We start from the raw sequence: 21,887 nt of genomic DNA, 5'->3' as shown, positions 1-21,887 counted from the left end.
AAGGCAAGTGCTTATGCCACTGAGCTAACTCCCCAGCCCCCTTGCTCCTTACCTTTCTCAGGTCAGCATGACCAGGTGGTCATCTCTCTCTGGTTTCCCAACCTCTTAGGCAGGACCTCCTCATCTTCCCATCTCAGGGTACCAAGAGCAAAGCCGAGGAGGAAGATGTATTTAAGAGAGGGGGGGGGCTGGAGATAGAACCCAGCACCTTTACACTGAGCTACCTCCCAGCCTTTGGGTTGTTTGTTTTAATTTTCAGACAGGATCTTATTAAATTATCGAGACCATGCTTGAACTTGCAATCTTCCAGCCTCAGCCTCTGGAGTAGCTGAGATTAAAAGTGTGAACCACCACACATGGCTAGTCAAGGAACTTTTTAAACTATATATGTGTCTGTGCCTTGCAACCTCCTGCCTTCCCTCACTCCCCTAAATACACTAAAAGACAAGCTTCAGGGAGCAGTGAAGCTTCAGGAAGCCCACCACTTAGAATCCATAGACTGTTCCGGGGTAGGCACTAAGTAGATGCTGAAAGAAGGAAGACATCGGGGCTGGGGATTTAGCTCAGCGGCATAAGTACCTGCCTTCAAGCAGGCAGTTGTGAGTTTGATCCCCGGTACCGATAAAAATGAAAAAAAGACCAAAAAAAAAAAAAAAAGATGAAGACATCCTCTGTCCTTAGAGAGAGAGAGAGAGAGAGAGTGTGTGTGTGTGGGTAGGGTACCCAGCATAGCACAATACTGGTGTAAGTGTTCTTACTAGGGCTATATCTTTTGACATATGGTGTCATTCAAATTTTCCACCACTTGAGGCGCTGAAATAATAAATTAGGTCCCATGGTGCCCTCTCTTGTGGATGTGGTCATATCCTGCACCCAGGAAATAGGGAAAGTAGGGCTGAGATAGGAGTCTTGCTTCTTATTTCTACATATTTATTTATTTACTTTTATTTTTTATTTTTTGTGTTTTTGACACAGGGTCTCGCTATGCTATGCAGCTCAGGCTGGCCTTGAGCTCACTTGTAGCCCAGGCTGGTCTCGAACTTGCAACGATCCTCCTGCCTCAGCCTCCCGAATGCTGGGATTACAGGCGTGAGCCACCACACCCAGCTTACATATTTATTTAAAACACTTGCATAAAAAAAAATAAATAAAACACTTGCATAGTTCTTACTTTGTTCGCCAGGCAGTTCTAAATTCTTTATAAATATTAACTCGAAGGTTACAAATATTAACCTAGAGTTGTTGGCACAGGTTAAAGTAAAATTGCGTCTCTCCATTCTCCAGAAAGTAAACAGGGACCTCTGGCCCTTTAAGGTCGGCCTTCTTCCAGAGTCCCCTAGACCCCTTTCCCGGACTTGGACTCAGGCCCAGCTTCCGACCTTCTCTCAGGCTCCGCCCTACGTCAATCAAAGCCCAGAAACGCCTGGAGCTCAAGGCCAGGCTGCTAAGCAACGGCAGAAGGCGGGAAGTTTGAACGTTATGGCACCGCCCCAAGAACGAATAGACCAATCATAGCCAATACTCTTCTTTGCCTGCGGTCCCCGCCTCCTTCTCGCCCTGTTACATCCCAAGGCGGGATTCCGGACCCTCCGACCGCTGTGGCTCGGGGGGCGGGGCCATGCGCGCGCAGCACCCCACGCCCTTTTCCTCCTACTGTCAGCCTGTCAGTCTTTGGGGCAGTGTCTTGGTGGTTGTGACCTAGGTGACGAAAAAGGCGGGAAAACGCCGGGAGTTGGCAGCGGTGTCGGCGGGAGGGACAGAAGGGTGAGACTGTGAGGAGAAGTGTGGTGGGCAGAGGCGAAGGGGTCGTTTGCGTCTGCCTCGCCCCGCCCCGCCAGGCCCTCAGACCTGCGCGTGACGGGAATTAGGGTGTTGCGCGTGGGGCTTCCCAGGGCTGAGAAGTCGTCCACTCTGCACTCGCTTGTCCCTGCAGCGCCGCACGCCCTCTCAGCGGCCCGTGGAAGTCCCCCGCGGGTTTGCCCCGTGGACGACCGTCTCGTCCGAGCCCCTTGGAGTTGTGCACCCACAGGGCCAGCGAACGCATGGCCTCCCACGCAGCGACACCGACCGCGGCGCCGCAGGGCCCGGGACCCAGGGCAACCCCAGCCGGCTTCCCCAGCCCGCACCCCGAGTGGGGCCCGCAGGAAGCCGAGGACGAGGATGCTGAGGAACCGGGCGAGGTCGCCCAGAGCTGGGGAGTGGATAGGAATAAAAAGGGGTGGGAGGGGGCTGTCCCCCACCGTCTGCCTCGGCTTAGTAGGAAATGACAGCTAAGCCGCAGCCATTCGCGCCGCCCTCAGGAGTGGTGCAAACTGCAGTGTTCTCCTTGGGCAGATCCATCTGTGCGCGCTGTGGAATGGAGGACACCTGGGCATTGCATACTATGACACCAGCGACTCCACCATCTACTTCATGCCAGATGCCCCCGACCATGAGAGCCTCATGCTTCTCCAGAGAGGTGTGGACAGGACCAGGAGGAATCCCTAGGTTCTCGGGATTAGAAGTGTATTTCACCTATATGACCTCACCTGATTTAATCTACTTTATGATTGACTACCAGACTCCCTGGGTTGATTTTTAGAATTATTTTATTACTCAATACATATTTATTAGGTGTTTTCGGTGTATTAAGGGCAGCAGATAGAGTCCTTGGCAAATCACTCCAGGGATTTATAGTCTAGTGACAATGTTTAGAGCATCCCTCTTTCCCCCCACCATTCTGACAATCTTAATACTTTTTTAAAAAATCTCATTCCTGGCTGGGGGTTTAGCTCAGCGGCATAAGCACCTGCCTTGCAAGCAGGCGGTCGTGAGTTTGATCCCCAGTACCGATAAAAATGAAAAACACACACACAAAAAAACTCATTCCTCATTTTCAATGTGCAATCCTACACTGTTCCTGGAGGAAATGAATTCTTGAGAAGGAGAGAGGGTAACAAGGAAAATGCTGTGGGTTCCTTCTTAGTCCAGTGATGAAGATCCTTAAACTCATTGGGTGTGGTGGTGCACACCTGTAATCCCAACACTCACAGTACTCAAGCAGGAGGATCTCTAAATTTGAGGGCAGTTTGGAGTATACAGTAAATTCAAGGCCAGTGTGAACTACGCAGTGAGACCCTATCTAAAACACATACACACGATAATCTGTAAACTCATTCTCTTTTCTTTTTCCAAGTTCTGGATGAAATCAATCCCCAGTCTATTGTTACAACTGCCAAACAGGATGAGAGTATGACTCATTTTCTAGGGAAGCTTGGTAAGAACTGCGTCAGAAAGAAAAAAAATGGAAAAGGACTAATATATGGAATGTTCTAGAAGGCTAGAGTTGAGTGGGAGGAAGTGTGGGACAGAGGTGGAAGGACTGAGAGGTACAGACTGATGGGCTTTTTATTTTTATTTTTTAACTTCCCACACAGCCTCTCAGGAACACAGAGCATCAAAGAAACCTGAAATCATATTACTGCCAAGTGTGGATTTTGGTATCTCCTTCATTTTACTTTATAATGTCCTATCCCAGTGTCCCCAACCTTTCTCCTTCACCCCATTATCAGAGATCTCCCCTCATTCTGAATGTGTCTCCATGCTCCATGACTGATCTCCCCAAGACTTCTGCTTTAGCCCTCTGATAATCAGCAAATTGTTGTGAAGCCTTTGGTTAAAACTGTCTAGTGGTGGCTGGGGATTTAGCTCAGCGGTGTAAGCGCCTGCCTTGCAAGCAGGCAGTCCTGAGTTCGATCCCCGGTACTGATAAAAAGGAAAGAGCCCCCCCCCACCCCCAAAAAAGCTGTCTAGTGGTGAGAGCTACCCTTGAAAGGAGGAAGTGACAGCTTGATTGTTGAACTTTTCCCCTTTAAGCCACAGTTATTTATTGCTTAAAAAACAAAAAGGGTACTACCTCAGTGACACTGATGGTCCATAAGACACTTCCCTAACTTCCAGGCTTGCAAAGGGGGTACAGGATGTTAGATGTTAGACCATGAATGTTACTAGCTTCTGTATTAATACAATCTTTTTGACCCCAAATCCCTAATTTCAGATAGGTATCTCTTTCTCTCCTGAGTCATTAGTCTTTCTCAGGTTGTACCCCTCAACCAAAAATATTTAAATTATATACAGAATAAAAGAAGTATTGAACTAAGTCACTGAAATTTTTAGTTCTTGCGTCAGCTTTCCACTTACTGCCTGTGTAAGCTCAAGCAAGTGTCTATCTGTCTGTCTGTCTCTCTCTCTCAATTTCTCTCTCTCTCTTCCTCCTATTGCCTTGTTCCTAACTGTAGTGACAAAATTGCACAAGACCTTTTCTATCCCTTCCTCCCCAAAACAGGTCTGGAGATAAGCAAACAGCGCCTCCTTTCTGGAAACTACTCCTTCATCCCAGAGTCTATGACAGCTACTGAGAAAATCCTCTTTCTCTCCTCCATTATTCCCTTTGACTGCCTCCTCACAGTGAGCTGGGTCCTAGGGCTGACGTGTTGGGGTGCAAGCCTTGAGGAAGGCACAAGCACCCCAAATCTAGGGTTGGGTTCTGGAAGGTACTGGTCTGGTCCTGGGAAATAATAGTTTTCCTTGGTGGTGTTATCCAACCCCCAGGACATTAATATTTACCCCAGCTGCACTGCTGATTCCCCCCAGATTCGGGCTCTTGGAGGACTGTTCAAGTTCCTGGGTCGAAGAAGAATTGGGGTTGAACTGGAAGATTATAACATCAGTGTCCCTATCCTGGGCTTTAAGAAATTTGTGTTGTAGGTGATTCATCCTAACTTCAACCAAAGCAGAGTGGGATTGGGGATCTAAAAAGTAAACCAGGCGTGGGTGGGGGACAGTGATCCAGTGGGAAACATTCTCTAGGACACTGGAGAATTGGAGGGGTTATGGAGCCCTGGGGAGAAGACTGAGCTGGTATTCTAAAGGGAAGCCAAAGGGGTGGAGCTTTACAATGAACCCAGATCCCTCACACCAAGCCCCCTTTCTTGTTTTCTGTCCTCAGGACCCATCTTGTGAGCATAGATCAAGACACATACAGGTGAGGAGGTGGATATAGGCTGCTGTCGCTGGCAAGAGCGAAGGATTAAGTTTAATGCTCTAATTATCCTAACGAGGCTCTGGTTTCCCTAATCCTAGGGTTATTAAGGGCTCTCTCCATGAAGGAAAGGGGGGTGAGGGGTAAGGAAGGAAAGTGTAAATGTATCACCTGTCTTCCCTTCCTTCTTCTTTTCCTTTTTCTCTCCTGCAATGCTGGAGATAGAAACCAGGCCCTGGTGTGTGTTAGGCAAAGGTTCTACCACTGAGCTGCATCCCTAGCTTGTGACCTTCCTTTTTTAAAGGGAGAAACTGAGGCATAGAAAAAGTGAGCGATGAACCTTATATTTACCAAGACGATCTTGGGGATGTCCCCAGCCCTCATTCTGCTGTCTCAGTCAATTCCTATTCCTTTAAAAAATCCAAGTTAAGGGCTGGGGATTTAGCTCAGTGGCATAAGCGCCTGCCTTGCAAGCAGGCTGTCATGAGTTCGATCCCTGGTACCGATAAAAACGAAAAAGACAAAAAAAAAAAAAAAAAATCCAAGTTACCCCACACTTCTCCATATCTCCTTGACAGCGTCCTACAGATTTTTAAGAGCGAGTCTCATCCCTCAGTGTACAAAGTGGCCAGCGGACTGAAGGAGGGGCTCAGCCTCTTCGGTAGGTGTGCGCAGTCCCTCACCCCACACTATAAGACCCTGCCAGAAAATTAGTTGTCTCCAAATATGTATCCCAGCCCATCTTCACACTTTTCCCCGATGCAGGTCTTTTCCTTGCGTCCAGCTTTCATGCTGTCTTTGCCCCAGCTTTGACCTTGATCTTCTCCACACATATTGCACAGCACTGTCTGTAGGTTGTGGCTTGATGGGTTCTGTGTTCATTCCCTGAGTCTGTGTGGACGTTTCTGCCAGTTGGGCCCTACTTAAGTATGTGCAGCAGAGAGCTATGTAACTGCTTAACTCCCTGTTTGATCCCTACAGAAACTTAATTGGCTGTCTCTGGCTTTAGGAAATAGTAGAGCTATAACCCCAAGTATCTGCATTATCTCAGGGAGTTGGGTCTCATTTTTACCTCCCTGGAGTTGGGCTGTCTGTGAGACTTAGCTGGACCTGCTTTGTGTATTTTTCTGAGTGTTTCTGTGCATGTTCATCCTTTCCCCCTTCTCCATGTACACTCATTCTGGCCAAAATTAGTGGCCAAATACCAGTGCTGGCTGCCTGTGCCCTGGATCTGGGCCCTCAGGCCAGCCTGCCTCACAAGAGCTCACCTCTTGTCCACGCCCCCACAGGAATCCTCAACAGATGCCGCTGTAAGTGGGGAGAGAAGCTGCTTAGGTGAGTGGCTCTTAGACACACGTTGCACACTCGTGCGTCAGTTGCATGGACATGTGACACTCCACTACTTACTGACAGCTATCTGCAGACTCACACACATGCAGCAGGAGCAGTAAAACAATTTCCCTTTACTGAGTCATGGCCAAATGCACGCAATCCTTCCAACAACCCATGTAGTCACTGATCCTATCCACATTTTATGTTGTCAGCACAGACATACATATACCCATTGCTGACAGACTTGTATACAAAAAAGCAGCAGAGCCAGGTGCAATGGCGCATGCCTGTGACCCCATTACTCAGGAAACTGAGATAGGACTGCTGTGAGTTTGCTGTTAATCTGAACTACAGAGTGAGACCCTGTCTCAAGAAACAAAACAAAACAAAAACCTCTACAAAACACTAGTGTAGCACAGAGCCATGTCTTTAATTATAAAAAGACACTTTAGTCAGGTGTAGTGTTGCATACCCATGATCTCAGCACTGAGAGGCTGAGGCAGGAGGATCAAACATCTGAACTCAGCCTGGACAACACAGCAACTTAGTAAGATCTTGTCTCGAAGCTTAAAAAAAGGGCCGAGGATTTAGCTCAGTGGCAAAGTGCCTGACTGGCAAGCACAAGGTCCTGAGTTGGATCCTGGGTGCCCCCAAAAAACTAAAACAAAAAGTTTTAAAAAATAATAATAAAGGGCTTGGGATGTAGCTCAGTGTGAAAACCCTGAGTTCCATTCCTAGTAGTGCAAAAAAAAAAAAAGCAAAAACACTACACATGCAGGCCAGGGGCTGGGGTGGCAGCTTAGTGGCAGATGCCTTACCTGGCATGCGTGAAGCCCTGGGCTGCATCCCTGACCCCAAACTCAAATTTGAGCTGTTCTCTGATAATGCCCAAATTTGCTTGCCTAGTTCTAAACCACATGTGTGGCCCGCTAACTGCAGATCCTTGCCGTCGAAACTTCCAGGGGCGCCTGAAACTCCGCATGGGGCTGCTGCCCACCGACCTGCTCCTCTTCCCACAGCCTCTCTTTCTCCTGGCTAATGGCATTCTTGGCACCCGCGCTTTCAAACCACCAGCCTGATGCTTCCAACCCTGTGTATTTAATTATTCAGTACAGAGCCTGCTAGCATTCTGAAATGTCTCAGCCTTCCCCTTTTCCCTCTTTCCACTGCTCTGTCATTGTCTCTCTCTCATCCTCACTCTAGCTCTCTCCGTCTCTGTCTATTTGATACAGGGTGTCATAGTGTAGCCCAGACTAGCCTTGAGCTCAACAATCCTCCTGCCTCAACCTCCTGAACATTGGGATTATAGGAATATGCCATCATGTCCAGAAAAACCACTTCTTCCCTGTCCTTCCCCGCCCCCATACTGGGGCTCAACCCCAGGGCCTCACATGCTAGGCAAGTGTTCTACCCCAGAGCTAGCTAGCATCACTTTTAACCCGGAGCACTGCTTTTGCCTCCTAATCGGTCTGTCTCTAGTCCCCCATCCCCCTTGCTGGGAATTGAACCCAGGGCCATCATGCTGAACGACGTCCCTAACCCTATTTTATTTTGAGGCAGGGTCTCACTGTGTTGCTAAGTTGTCCAGGCTGGGCTTGAACTTGCGATCCTTTTGCCTCAGCCTCCCAGAGCACTGGGATCATGGGCATGTAGCTACACACATGACTTCCTTTTTCCAATTAATCTGTCACTCTAAAATGCTGTCATTCCAGCACAGAGATCTGAGCATGCCATAGCATTTTTTAGAAACCTTAAGCAGAAACAATAGCAGGAAGCTTCCTGTTACTGCTGGGTGAAGACCGGCAGCTTTGGTAGTGTGATGTTGCAGGGTAACAGTCAGTGTGGCCACTGAACAAACTGAGTTTTAATTCTTTTCCTGAGCTCCTCTTAAGTCCTCTCCTGCTGGATCCTTCCTGCATGCTCATCGTTCAGGGCCGGTTTCCCCTTATGCCAACCCGCTGTCACCTTTTTGACAGTTTTCACAGATTCCTGTCTGGAGATTGATGTGGAACTTCTTTGTGCTGTTTTTCACTTCACTGTCACACCAGATTAGAAGCAGCACTTTCTGAGTTTGCGTGCTTTTGTAGCTCTGTGCTGGGCACATGGCCTTGTATGTCGTAGTGGCGCTGAATGAACACAGTACCTAGATGCAAGCATGCCGTCACATCACTCCAGCAGTCTTTGCCAGCCTACAGGTGCACAGGCCTTTCCCTCCTCAGACTCTGCAATAATGAGTCTTGTAGGGGTTAATTTAGGATAATCTCTGAGGCCATCTCCAGGCAACTTCTGGGATAATTTAATTACCCGCATGTTCTCCAGTGCTTTAGGTGTAGATCTCTAATCTCAACCAGGGATAAAAGGAAGGAGATTCTCAGTGGAGAACTGGGTTAATGATGGGGGAGGAGTGTGGATTTCCAAATGGGATTCACATAGGATCATAACCTGAATGATGAGCTTGGGACCCCACTGGCCTCAAGCTGGACACAATCCTGAGGTGGCTAAACATCACAGATCTTGTCCTGGAACTTTGAAGACCTGAGTTTCTTATTAGCAGTGCAACTCTTGGCAGGCTTCTTATTTGCTAAGGGACTTGTTTCCTCAACCATGAAATTAGGGACTTGGGCTTGACCTAGGGCTCCCAAGGTACTAGTAGAACATGAGTCAGAGAGGCCTGGGTGTCGTTCGAAAAAGTCTGTTAGCGAGGTATAGCAAATACCTGAAGTGGGTACACACAGTCTGTGGGCAGACACAGTCCGTGGCCTACACTGCCTCGTTGAAGCTCTCTGTGACCAAGGGGTGGAATGGAAGTACCTAAAACCCACATTGAAATCCATCTAAGTCTCCAATTTTATTCGTTTTTAAAAAATGAACTTGGAACATTTATTTTTCATTTTTAAGAATAGAAAGAATTTATTAAAAAGAAGAAAACTTCTGTAGAAGTGCTCACTTTGGCAGCACATATACTAAAATTTGAATAGTACTGAGATTGAAATGGTCCCTGCAGAAGGACGACATGCAAATTCGTGAAATGTTTCATACTTATTTTTTTTCTGGTACCAGGGATCAAACTCAGGATCTTGCACTTGCCAAGCAGGTGCTTATGCTGCTGAGCTAAACCCCCAGCCCTTAGGTGTTTAACATTTAAAAATAATAACAATAATAAATAATAAAAGCGTTAGGAAACATCAAGGATATAGCTCAGTGGGACTAGAGCCTGCTTGGCAAGTGCATGGTCCTGAGTTCAATTCCTGGTACGAAAAAAAAAAAAAAAAGAAGGGCCAGGGATTTAGTTCAGCCGCACAAGTGCCTGCCTTGGAAGCGTGCAGTTGTAAATTGCATCCCTGGTACAAAAAAAGAAAGAGAGAGAGAGAGAGAGAGAGAGAGAGAGAGAGAGAGAGAGAGAAAAGGGGATCCAGAAAGTGGGTTACCCTCCTGTTTCATTCTAATTTGAGGTTTTCTGACCCAAGACAGACAGCAATAGACTACAATGTAAAATATACATCCTCAGGATCCGGTTGCACTGGTTGGCTCTCAGATAAAATGCTTTTAAAAGTGCTTAGTGGCTGAGCGTGGTGGAGCATGCCTGTGCTCCCAGCACTTGGGAGGCTAAGCAAGAAGTCACAATGAGTTCAAGGCCAGCCTGAGCTATATATAGAGACCTTGTCTTAAAAAATTAGTTAATTAAAATAAATTTAAAAATAAAAATGCTTAGTGGCTTGCTCAAATGTAAAAAATCTATGGATTTAAATTATTAGGGTTTTTTTGGGGTTTGGGCTTGTGTGTGTGTGTGTGTGTGTGTGTGTGTGTGTTTTTTCTGTCTTTTTGAGATGGTCTCACTATGCAGCTCAGGCTGGCCTTGAGTTCACTATGTAACCCAAGCTGGAATGAAACTCAATGATCTCCTGCTTCAGCCTCTTGAGTGCTGGGACTACAGGCATGTACCACCACACCCATCTAAATTCTTAGTTTTATATTCTTCATAATCGTAGGGTTACAGGGACATCTGCAATTAGACAAACATAGATGAGATTTATTTCTGTATAATTTTTAGCTTATTAGGAAATAACTTTGCCATTCAAAATGAAAATAATAATAACAATAGCAACCTCTCACCAGTTTAAGACATTGCTGGGAACTGCTGACTTAGTGTAGAGTGCTTGCTTAGTGTGTGTTAGGCCTCAATTCTATCTATAGTACTGGGGGGAAAAGTTCTTTAATTCAGCTTCTGGAGGCTGAGTCAGAAAGATCGCAAGGTTTTTCATCTTTTTTTTTTTTTAAACAAGGTCTCCCAAAGTAGTTAAGTCTGGTTTTGATTCACTATGCAGCCCAGGCTGGCCTCCGAACTCACAATGACCTTTCTGCCTCCCAGAGTGCCAGGATTGCAGGTGTGTACCACCACACCCAGCAAGACTGCAAATTCACCGGGGATTTAGCTCAGTGGCATAAATGCCTGCCTTGCAAGCTTGCGGTCCCTGGTACCAAAAAATTAAAAATAATAAGATTGCAAGTTTGAGGCCAGCCTGGGCAATGTGGTGAGACCTTGTCTCAAAATAAGAAATGGATTGGGAATGTTGGCTCAGTGTGCAGGCCTTGGGCTCTAGTACCAAGGCAGGGAAAAAGGGTCTAGAATAAGACACCCTTGTTGAAGTCCCTTAGATGTCCCTGCTGACACTTTCTTCTTTGCAGAGATCAGTGCTTCTCTGCAGCATATTCCGTGAGGGACCGCTACTGCCTTATAGAAGAACTCAGAAAAACAAATGGCTGCTACCCAGAGATTCCTTCAGAGCTAAATCAGACACGCAGACTCACTGATTCACCCACTCCTGCTCTGCCCCAGAGGACGCTACCATGTTGGCACACAAATACCCCAACACGCTGCTCTCCTTCTCAAACACTGACACGGCCAGGTGGGGCGACACATGGTTTTATCCCTCAAAACCAGCACGCACGGCACTCACACTTACATCCAGCAGTTTTCTGTAGAGACACAAACACACCCACACTCCCAGGACCTTGCTCTATAGCATGTCAAAGGTACGGATTGCCACAACCTCCAGGGGCTGCCAAATATTTTGGCAACGTGAAATCAAGGCAAGAGTGAGAAGAGATGTGATTTCCAGTCCCCCGCCCCACCCTCACTTCCAGGCTGTGGTTCACTCGTCCAACTCGGGACCTGGAGGAGCTCAATTCCCGGCTGGATGTCATTCAGTTTTTCCTGCTGCCCCAGAATCTGGACATAGCTCAGACGCTGCATCGGCTTATGAGTCACATCAAGAACGTGCCCGTAAGCCCAGCGTGGAGGGACAGGTTTTGGAGGGGTCCCAGGTGGAAGAGGGGAGGCAGTGACTGTGCCCTCTCCTCACTGCAGATGATTCTGAAACGCATGAAGCTGTCCCACACCAAGGTCAGCGACTGGCATATTCTCTATAAGGTAAGCCCTCCCCTCTCACATCCCGGAAGTCTAAGTCCCTTAGAGTTTGACACTTTCTTTCCTTTGGTCACTCTGTCCAGCCTTAACCCATCACTTCAAAAACATCGTACAGTGGAAAATGTGAAAAGTATTTAAAGAACAATATGCCTAGCCTCCTTGTACCCACCATGCGGCCTTAATACTTAGACTCATACTAACCTTGTTGCATCTATATCTCCTCTCACTTTCCCTTCTTGCATTATTTTGAAATAAGTCCCAGCCACTATATCAGTTTATCCAGAAATATTTCACAAGGTTACGACTTTAAAAATTATTTTTAAAATAACAATGAGGCTGGAGGTAGGCTCAATGGTGGAATGCCCGCCTAGTGTGTTCTTCTTTGGTTAGGTTAATTCCTTAATGTTTAATTTTTCGTGGTGCTATTGTGAATGGTATTTTCCTATTTCTTTTCAGTGACTTCATTACTAGTACACACAAATGCTATTGATTTTTGGGGATTGATTTTGTATCTCGCTATACTACTGAATTTGTTTACTAATTCTAAGAGTCTTTCGGTGAAATTTTTTGGATCTTTTATGTCAAAGAGCATATCATCTGCAAATGATGATAATTAGACTTCTCTCTTTCCTATACACATCCTTTTATTTCTTTCTCTTGCCTGATTGCTCTAATTTTTGTTTTTGGTGCTGAGACTTGAACTTACAACCTCGCTAGTGCCATTCGGGCGCTTGTGCCACCAGGCTAAATTCTCTGCCCCTGGCTAATGTTACAAGTACTATACTAAACAGGAATGATGATAGTGGACAACCTCCCTATGTTATAGATTTTAGTTATTTTATTTTGTTTTGTTTTATTTTTGTCTGTTTGAAACAGAGTTTTACTATGCAGTTCAGGCTGGCCTTAAATTCACTTTGTAGTCCAGGCTGGCCTCGAACTCCAAGTGATCCTCCTGCCTCAGCCTCCCAACTACTTGGATTAGAGGTGTGTGACACTATGCCTAGCTGTAACTGATATTATTATTATTATTATTATTATATTATTATTATTATTTTTGGAACTGAGGATCAAACTCATAATCTGATGCTTGCCAGGCAGGTGCTTGTGCTGCTAAGCCAAATCCCTGGCCCCTGGTTTTATATTTATTTATTTATTTATTTATTTATTTATTTATTTATACTGAGAATTGAACTCATGACCTTGTGCCTGTCAGGCAGGTGTTGTGCCAAGGAGCTATATGCCCAGCCGTGTAACCGGTTTTAGAGAGAATAATTTCACTTTTTCCCCCACTTAATATGATGTTGACAGTAGGTTGTCATAAATGAGTTTAATCAGCTTGAGATTGGGCCCTTATATATATATTTTATTTAGTTTTTTTTTTTTTAATCATGAATGGGTGTTGGATTTCGTCAAAGGATTTTTCTCCATCTATTAAGTGATTGTGTCATTTTTGTCCAAACTTTTGTTTATGAGCTGCATTACATTCATGGATTTGTGTGTGTTGAACTATCCTTGCATCCCTGGGATGACACCTGCTTGGTCATGATATGTGATTTTTTTTGTTGTTGTTGATCTGATGCCTTCTCTTTGGCAATATGTTGTTGAGGGTTTTCTTTTATCTATGTTTAGTATAGAGATCAGCCTGTGGTTCTTTTTGGTTGGATCCTTGCCTGGTTTTAGAATTGGAGTAATGGTAGCTACCAGGAATGACTTCAGGCGTACTCTTCCCTTTCAAATTCATTAAACAGTTTACCCAAGTGAATCCCAATCTCCAAAAAAAAAAAAAAAAAAAAAGAAAATAAATAAATTAAAAAAATACAAATTATAGCTCAGTGGCACAGCATCTGCCTGGCAAGCATGAGGTCCTGAGTTCAATTCCTGGTATCAAATAAATGAATTTTTAAAAAATAGTTTCAGAGGTATTAGTGTTTGATTTTTCTCTGAAGTTCTTATAGAATTCATCAGGTCCTGGACTTAGTAAGCCTTTCACTACCACCTGAATTTCATTGCCTGTTATTGAATTATTTGGAGTTTTTATATCTTCCTGGCTCAGTTTTAGTAATTTATATCTAGGAATATGTCCAGTTTTTCTGAATTCTCTAGTTTATTTAAGTATAGATTTTTGTAACACTTACTAATAATTGTCTGGATTTTGGTGCTGTTTATTGTAATTTAATCTTTTTCTTTTTTTGGTGGTCACATTTTTTTTAAACTTTAAAGATAATAAAATCCAACAAAACAGAACAAATCCAATCAAAACAAAGCAGTGGAATTGGCATAGAACTTTGAAGCAGATACTAGGAAAACAACAATGGCTACCACAGTGTATCTCCTTATGTTCACAGTAGTTCTCCATTCCGTCAGGTGTAGCAAAATCCAACCAAAACCAATCAAAACAGAACATTGAATAGAGCAAAACAATTAATTGGTAAAAAAGACAAGACAGAGGGAAATCCTCATATTTGCCATATTGCATCCTGTTATCTCCCACAGGTGCTCAGACCTCCGACCCCAGGCCTGCAAAACCATCCAAATAGCACAAGCACTGATTTGCTTTTTGCACCTCAGTTGCTATCAACTCCACATGTCTGCTGAACCTGCCGGTTGCTTCTGTGTGTGTGTGTGTGTGTGTGTGTGTGTGTGTGTGTGTGTGGTGCATGGTATTGATTTTCAGCCTGCACTCAGACAGGCTCAGGGGAGGCTAGGCGCTCACTTTTGTCTTCCTGGGCCCTGCATGGCTTGTGTGGCTCACCAAAAAGCCTGGCTACTTGGCTTTTTGGTGGGCTTCTTCCAGTCCCAGTATGGCCAGTTATTGGGAGGCGCTGACTTCTCTGCATGTTTTTCATTTCTAATTGCATTAATTTGGATCCTTTCTCTCTCTCTTTTTTTTGGGGGGCGGGAGTACGGGTGATGGAACTCAGGACAACGTGCTTGCAAGGCAGGTGATTATGCGGGAGGCAATTTAGCGGAGCTAAAGCCCAGGCTTTTTTTTTTTTTTTTTAATCTTTTTGAGACAGGGGCTCACTATGCAGTTCAGGCTGGCCTTCAACTTGCTTCCTAGCTCAGGCTGGTTTTGAACTCGAAGTGATCCTCCTGCCTCAACCTCCAGAGAATGCCGGGATTATAGGCATGTGCTACCACACCTGGCTTTTTTTTTTTTTTAATTAGAAAAGTTTTATTGATAAAAGGAGGAGACTAGTCCGGGGATTTCCAGGAAGGGTCCCAAATAGGGTGGCCCTTATTTGGTAAGATTGGCTAAGGTTTTTCTATTTTGTTTATTATTTTTTAGGATTTTTTTTTTTTTTTGTCTCTTTCCTTTTTATCGGTACCGGGGATCAAACTCACGACTGCCTGCTTGCAAGGCAGGCGCTTATGCCACTGAGCTTAAACCTCCAGCCCCTGTTTATTCTCTTTTGATTTTTTGTTTGTTTGTTTCTTTTGGTACTAGGAATTGAACTCATGACCTTGTGCTTGCCAGGTAGGTGCTGTACCACTGAGCCATATCCTAGGACCTCTATTCTGTTTAAAGAACCAGCACTTTAGGGGCTGGGGATTTAGCTCAGTGGCGTAAGTACCTGCCTTGCAAGCAGGCAGTCATGAGTTCGATCCCTGGTACCAATAAAAATGAAAAAAAGACAAAAAGAATCAGCACTTTAGGGACCAGGGATTTAGCTCAGTGGCACAAATGTCTGCCTGGCAAATGTGAGAGGTTGTTTGCTCTCTAGTACCAAGAAAGAAAGAAAGAAAGAAAGAAAGAAGGAAAGAAGGAAAAAGAAAGAAAGAGCTCTTCTTTGATTCTTTGTAATATTTGGGGATAGGTACTGGGGATTGAACTCACAAGCTCACGCTTGCCAGGCAGACGTTACGTTTATGCCACTGAGCTAAATCCTCAGCCCTCTTTGTAATACTTTAGCTTTGATGGCATTCATTTCTGCTCTCATCTTTATCACTTTCTTGCACTAGCTTTGGATCTGATGGTTATTGTTTTCCTAGGACCTTTAGGTGACTTAGGTTATCCAAGACTTGAATGCTAGCTGTGGTTATCGCTGCCTGCCTATCTGACTGCTAGGCCTTCACCACGGACACTGACAGGAAACGCCTGTGTGGGTACCAACACAGGCAGGCACATCTGTGTCCCTGTATCTCTGTGTCAAAGACCTGCGAGTTCATAGTGACATCTCTGACCAAGTCCAGTGCCACAGAGTGCACTGTAGACTCTTTCTTCCTTAGTAACCTCTCTCTCACAGGAATGAATCTGATTCTCATTATCTGCGATATCTTATTACATAAGGTGGCTTAAATTTTTGAATAAATGTGAGCAAGTGCATCTGATTGCATCTCCTGTCCCACTGCTTCTTCACATTCAGCCGTTTCAGCCGGTCAGGCTCTGCCCGGCGGTGCTCTGGGAAACTGCTGTGCTCCTGCTCAGGACAACAGGTGAAGAGCTCCCTGAGTCTTAGCTCTCATTTCTTTGCCCTGAGACCCGGAAGATTATGCTGCCTCTTTGTGCCTCAGGCTGTTTATCTGTGGAGTGGATACTGTGCTGCTGCCCATGGCCACCTCACGGGATTGGGTGGAATGAATGAGCTTCCGTCTGTGAAGGGCCAGACGTTACCTGGCACGGAGCTGCCAGCCTTCCTCCTCTGCCCATGCTGAGCTGTCGCTCAGAGCGCCTCCCTTCCTTTCGAATCCTTATTCAAGACTCATCATTTTTACTTTTAATTTTTCCTCAGTGCTGTGGTTCAAACGCAGAGCCTCACAGGTGTCATGCGAGCCCTCCACCACTGAGCTGTGTCTCTAACCCGCTCATTTTCTCTTGAAGAGACTTCCCAAAGTATGCTGCGCCATAGTGCTCTTCCTCTCTGACCTGCTTAGTAATTTAGTAATTTCTACAACTTGACTGACCTTCTGCGTGGGGCTGGTCAGTTTTTGCCGCCTGTGTGTGTCCATCACAGCTAGATTACAAACTTTTTGATTTACAAACTTGCCTGTCCCCTGCAGTAGAGCAAAGCTCTGCAGGTGGGTGAGGGCTTGCGCCCGTCTACACCCTGATCTGGGGTCAGACCACCCCTCAAGTCACTGACCCTCACCTGGGGGTTCCCTCTTCCTGCTCTCTGCGCTGCCCTGCCACTTCTCATTTCCCTCTTCCTGACTTTCATCCTGTCTGTCTTTCCTCTCCTCTTACAGGAGTCTGACCTTTCTTCCTTCTTTCCATTCTCCCCCCACCACTCCCTTTTCCTCCTTTATGTTTTGCAGTACTGGGATGCAATCCAGGACCTCATGCATGCGAGGCAAAGCTTCACCACTGACCCACTACATTCCAGTCCTCTTACAGGAATTTGTAACAGAACTATCAAGGGGCCAACAACATGGTTGCACACACATATTCCAACACACTGGAGGCTGAGGCAGGAGGATTGCAAGTTCAGTTTCAGCCTGGGCAACTTAGCACGACCCTGTCTGAAAACAATAAAATAGGAGAGCTGAGGATGACCCTGGGTTCATTCCCCAGTTTTTTTAAAAAAATCTTTTTAAATCTTCTGCATGTGCTTCTGTCCTTACTAGACTGAGAGCTCGTCTAGGACAGGGACCTTATTGTCACTGTGTTTGTGGCCTGAGTGTTTAGCACAGCACCTGGAAGAGCTCTACAGCTGCAGCTTACTCCACGGTGTTTCTTTTGGCCTTTGAGATCTTCTCTGTCTTTGTGGCTGTCTTCCCTGTTGGTCTTTGCTCTTGTCAGGCTGTCACTGCCACCGCCCCCTCCTTGGCCCTTTCCCTGCAGACTGTGTACAGCGCCCTGGGCCTGAGGGACGCCTGCCGCTCCTTGCCGCAGTCCATCCAGCTCTTCCGGGACATTGCCCAGGAGTTCTCCGACGACCTGCACCACATCGCCAGCCTCATTGGGAAGGTGGTGAGTGGCAGGAAGGACACCGCACCCGGCAGGGCAGGCAGGGAGGTCTGAGCGTGGAGAGTGGAGAGGGAAGGCCCAGGGGTGCAGAGGCGGGAAGCTGGGGAGACACAAGAGCGGATGAGAAGAGGCAGCAGGGCGCGGGAGCTCGCTGAAAGGCTAAGGTGAAGGCAGAGCTGCAGGAAGAGCCAGGGCCTGAGGAGGGCCGAGGAGCAGGCCGGCGGCCGAAGGGCTGGGCTAGCCGTCTGTCTCCAGGTGGACTTTGAGGGCAGCCTTGCTGAGAATCGCTTCACCGTCCTCCCCAACATTGACCCTGAAATTGATGAGAGTGAGTATCAGGTGTGGGGATGAGGCTGTGAGCCCTGAACACAAACTGGCCTGCCATGGGGTACCATTTCCAGCTGGGCATCACCCTCGCTGCCATGTGCCCATGTGCCTTCTACCCTCCTAGAAAAGCGAAGACTGATGGGTCTCCCCAGTTTCCTCACTGAAGTCGCTCGGACGGAGCTGGAGAATCTGGACTCACGAATCCCTTCGTGCAGTGTCATCTACATCCCTCTGGTGCGGGTGGGAGGGAAGTCTGTTGTTTCCTTTTTGAGATAGCATCCTGCTGTGCAGTTCAGGCTGGCCTTGAACTCACGGTATAGCCCAGGCTGGCCTTGCACTCGCAGCAATCCTCCTGCCTCAGCCTCCTGAGTGCTAGGATTACAGGCATGTACCACCATACTCTGCTGGGAGGTCTTTATAGCTTTATTTTTTCTGTCTTTTTCTTTTTTATCGGTACCAGGGATTGAACTCACGATCGCACACTTGCAAGGCAGGTGCTTATGCCGCTGAGCTAAATCCCCAGTCCCTATAGTTTTATTTTTTAAAGATTTTTGAGACAGCCAGATGTGGTGGCACACTTCTGCAATCCCAGCACTCGGGAGGCTGAGGCAGGAGGATCACTGCAAGTTTGAGACCAGCCTAGTTTACAAAGTAAGCTCAAGTCCAGCCTGAACCACATAGTGAGACCCTGTCTCAAAAAAAAAAAAAAAAAAAAAGATTTTTGAGACTGAATCTCACTGTATAGTCCAGGCTGGTCTTGAATTCACTGAGAGTCCAGACTAGCCTCGAACTTGCTGCCATCCTCCAGCCTCAGCCTCCTAAGTGCTGGAAATGCAGGCATGTGTCATCAGGCCCGGCCACCGGGGCTCTTAGTGAGGACAGAACACTTTGAGGGACCAGTATGCGTGCAGGGGTCTCTGGGAGGTCCTGTGTTGGGGCAAGATGGCGCCCCATGGGTCACTCTCTACTGTATCACCCCATTACTCCCCTAGATTGGCTTCCTTCTTTCCATTCCCCGCCTGCCTTTTATGGTGGAGGCCAATGACTTTGAGATCGAGGGACTGGACTTCATGGTAAGACCCTTGGGCTCTGCAGGGGTGGTAAAGAAAATGAGCCCCTGGGGAAGGTGCTGAGCCATCGCACCCAGTGTGGCAGCGCTCTCTGCAGACAGCTTTCCCAGCCCGCAAAGGGGGAGAAAAGGCCGGTGTGACTGGAGGGGCTCTACAGGCTCCAGGGGATAGGAGGGGGACCGCACGTTGCAGAGCCCACAGCTCTGGACCCTTGTCCCCAGTTCCTCTCAGAGGAGAAGCTGCACTATCGCAGCACTCGGACCAAGGAGCTGGACGCGCTGCTGGGGGACCTGCACTGTGAGATCCGAGGTGAGAGGAGCCAGGGCCTCGGGGAGCAGCAGGGCGGCGGCACAGCTACTTCCAGGTCTCTGAGGCCTCTGATCGGCCTCACTTCCCCTCTCAGACCAGGAGACCCTGCTGATGCACCAGCTGCAGTGCCAGGTGCTGGCGCGGGCCGCCGTCCTGACCCGAGTGCTGGACCTGGCCTCCCGGCTGGACGTGCTGCTGGCTCTCGCCTCTGCTGCCCGGGACTATGGCTACTCAAGGCCCCATTACTGCCCGGGACTCCATGGGGTGCGAATCCGGAATGGCAGGTGAGAAGACACAGGGACACGGGTCCCCATGTGGACCTAGGGGCCACATGAGCCTCCTCTGTACCCCCGCAGACATCCGCTGATGGAGCTGTGTGCCCGAACCTTTGTGCCCAACTCCGCAGAGTGCGGCGGGGATAAGGGCAAGGTCAAGGTCATCACGGGTCCCAACTCCTCCGGGAAGAGCATATTCCTCAAGCAGGTGAGCAGCAGACCTGGCTGGCCTCAGCTCCTCCTTGGCCTCACACGCTCACTGCTCTCCCTTCTGCACCCCGACTCCCCCGCCACCTGAGTGGGCAGATGCTGCGTTCCCAGGGCTGCCTCCACGCACTCCGCCCCCTTACAGACTCGAAGTCAAGACCCGCAAAGGAAAGGACAAAGGAAAGGAAAGGAAAGCGCCTGTGCGGCCCATGCCTCTTCTTCAGTGGCTCTTTGATCGGTTATTTCCAAGCTCTGTCCTCCGTGCCCTCACTGCGCCTCCCTCTTATGGCAGCCCACACCACCAGACTGTCTGTCTCCCTTACCCAGGTGGGCCTGATCGCCTTCATGGCCCTGGTGGGCAGCTTCGTGCCAGCAGAAGAGGCCGACATCGGAGTGATAGATGCCATCTTCACCCGAATCCACAGCTGCGATTCCATCTCTCTGGGTCTCTCCACCTTCATGATTGATCTCAACCAGGTCAGAGGCAACGGCAGGAGATGGCCCAGGAGGCGGGGGGAGCCACTAAGCACTTGGGGGCGCTCAGCCACGGCCTGCCCTTCGCGCTGGGTGTGGGATGCAGCAGTCAGAGGTGAGAGGAAGCGGGGCCTGCTATGTTTCTGGGGTTCTGGCTTTGTGCGAGGCACTGCTGGCAGCAAACGGTGAGCATGCCGGGCACCTGGTGATAGAGAATCCAAAGCAGCAGCAGCAGCAGCGCCACAGGGCTGACGTGCGGACAGGCCACGTCCCAGCTCTGTTCGCAGGCGGTGCTGGTGATACGCCTCCTGTCCAGCAGATGGCGAAGGCAGTGAACAACGCCACCGAGCAGTCTCTGGTCCTCATTGATGAATTCGGAAAAGGAACCAACTCGGTGAGGGCAGGAACGCGCTGAGGGGGGGGTGTGGAGGAGCACGGGGGCAGGGGATAGACGGACGGACAGATGGACGCGCTGGCTAGAAAGCAACAGAGGCAGCGAGACGGGGGTGCCCGGTTCTGCACCCTCACCCCTCCCTGCTGCAGGTGGACGGACTCGCCCTCCTGGCTGCTGTCATCCGCCACTGGCTGGCACTCGGACCTGTGTGCCCACACATCTTCGTGGCCACCAACTTCCTAAGTCTTGTGCAGCTCCAGCTGCTGCCACAGGGACCCCTGGTGCAGTACCTGGTGAGGAAGCCCAGGCGGCTGTACCCCCAGGGGCACATTTCCCAGAGGGGGGACCTGGGTCCCCACAGGGACTGGCCAAGGACCGCAGGGCAGGACGTTGGGGGCTGACACACCACTCCCTTCTGTTCTCTTTCAAGACCATGGAGACCTTCGAGGACGGGGACGACCTTGTCTTCTTCTACCAGGTGTGCGAAGGGGTTGCCAGTGCCAGCCACGCCTCCCACACAGCCGCCCAGGCGGGGCTCCCTGACAGCCTCATCGCTCGAGCCAAAGAGGTGACACGATCCTCCACCTAGCACCCCAGCGCCGCTTGCTGGGCCACGCGATCTTTGACTCCTTCTCCCACCTCTGCCCGCCCCTTCCCTCTTCCGTCCGGCTCCCAGGTTTCGGATTTAATCCACAGCGGGAAGCCCATTAAGCCTGTTGAGGAGCTGTGGAGGGAGAACCGAATGGCGAAGTAAGCGTGTGGCTCCCTCCCGCGCTCCTGCGTCCCCCTCCCTTTGCTTCCTGCAGCCTTCGCCCCCTGCCTGTCCGGCACCCGAGGCTGCCCTTCCTGCACCCCGACTCTGCGCGCAAGGCCCTGCTCGTTCTCCGCCCTGCACATGTCTCACCACTGCCCCACTGCAGCTGTCAGGCACTGGTGGAGAAGTTTCTGAAGCTGGATTTGGAAGATCCCAGCCTGGACCTGGACACTTTCATGAGTCAGGAGGTGCTGCCCGCAGCCCCCGGTGTCCTCTGAATGATCCCTCTGCCCTCCAGGGGCTCCTGCCCACTCCCAGCCCTGCAGACTCCAGTCTGGTGGCCTGGAAAGTTGGGTTTATTGTTGGGAATAAAGTCTATTTTGGGTAAA

At 48.5% G+C, this 21,887-nt stretch overlaps 1 protein-coding gene and 1 non-coding gene across 3 annotated transcripts; both read left to right on the top strand.

Moving 5' to 3' along the window:
* Positions 1-1,634: 1,634 nt before the first annotated feature.
* Positions 1,635-21,887, top strand: Msh5 (mutS homolog 5). Of its 2 annotated transcripts, XM_063239173.1 has the most exons (25): positions 1,635-1,764; positions 1,934-2,180; positions 2,335-2,458; positions 3,176-3,256; positions 3,417-3,479; positions 4,325-4,446; positions 4,633-4,742; positions 4,988-5,023; positions 5,599-5,681; positions 6,310-6,355; positions 11,498-11,636; positions 11,721-11,783; positions 17,563-17,691; positions 17,944-18,016; positions 18,140-18,249; positions 19,008-19,088; positions 19,307-19,394; positions 19,489-19,678; positions 19,751-19,877; positions 20,204-20,353; positions 20,670-20,744; positions 20,894-21,037; positions 21,175-21,312; positions 21,421-21,494; positions 21,665-21,887. In XM_063239173.1, the coding sequence occupies exons 2-25, from the start codon at positions 2,043-2,045 to the stop codon at positions 21,774-21,776; spliced, it is 2,496 nt and encodes an 831-aa protein (XP_063095243.1). In that variant the 5' UTR covers positions 1,635-1,764; positions 1,934-2,042; the 3' UTR covers positions 21,777-21,887. The 2 variants fall into 2 exon arrangements, with proteins under 2 accessions (XP_063095243.1, XP_063095244.1); XM_063239174.1 differs by having other exon boundaries at positions 1,710-2,198; positions 4,325-4,455; positions 4,591-4,742.
* LOC111758024 (U6 spliceosomal RNA) lies at positions 9,292-9,395 on the top strand. The gene has a single exon (XR_002792266.1). It is a non-coding gene; the product is annotated as a U6 spliceosomal RNA (small nuclear RNA).

Source organism: Cavia porcellus, unplaced genomic scaffold (assembly GCF_034190915.1).
Source record: "Cavia porcellus strain 051 isolate PalLab524CR breed Dunkin Hartley unplaced genomic scaffold, mCavPor4.1 scaffold_28, whole genome shotgun sequence".
Classification (NCBI taxonomy): Eukaryota; Metazoa; Chordata; class Mammalia; order Rodentia; family Caviidae; genus Cavia; species Cavia porcellus.
This window is presented reverse-complemented; position numbering and strand designations above follow the sequence as displayed.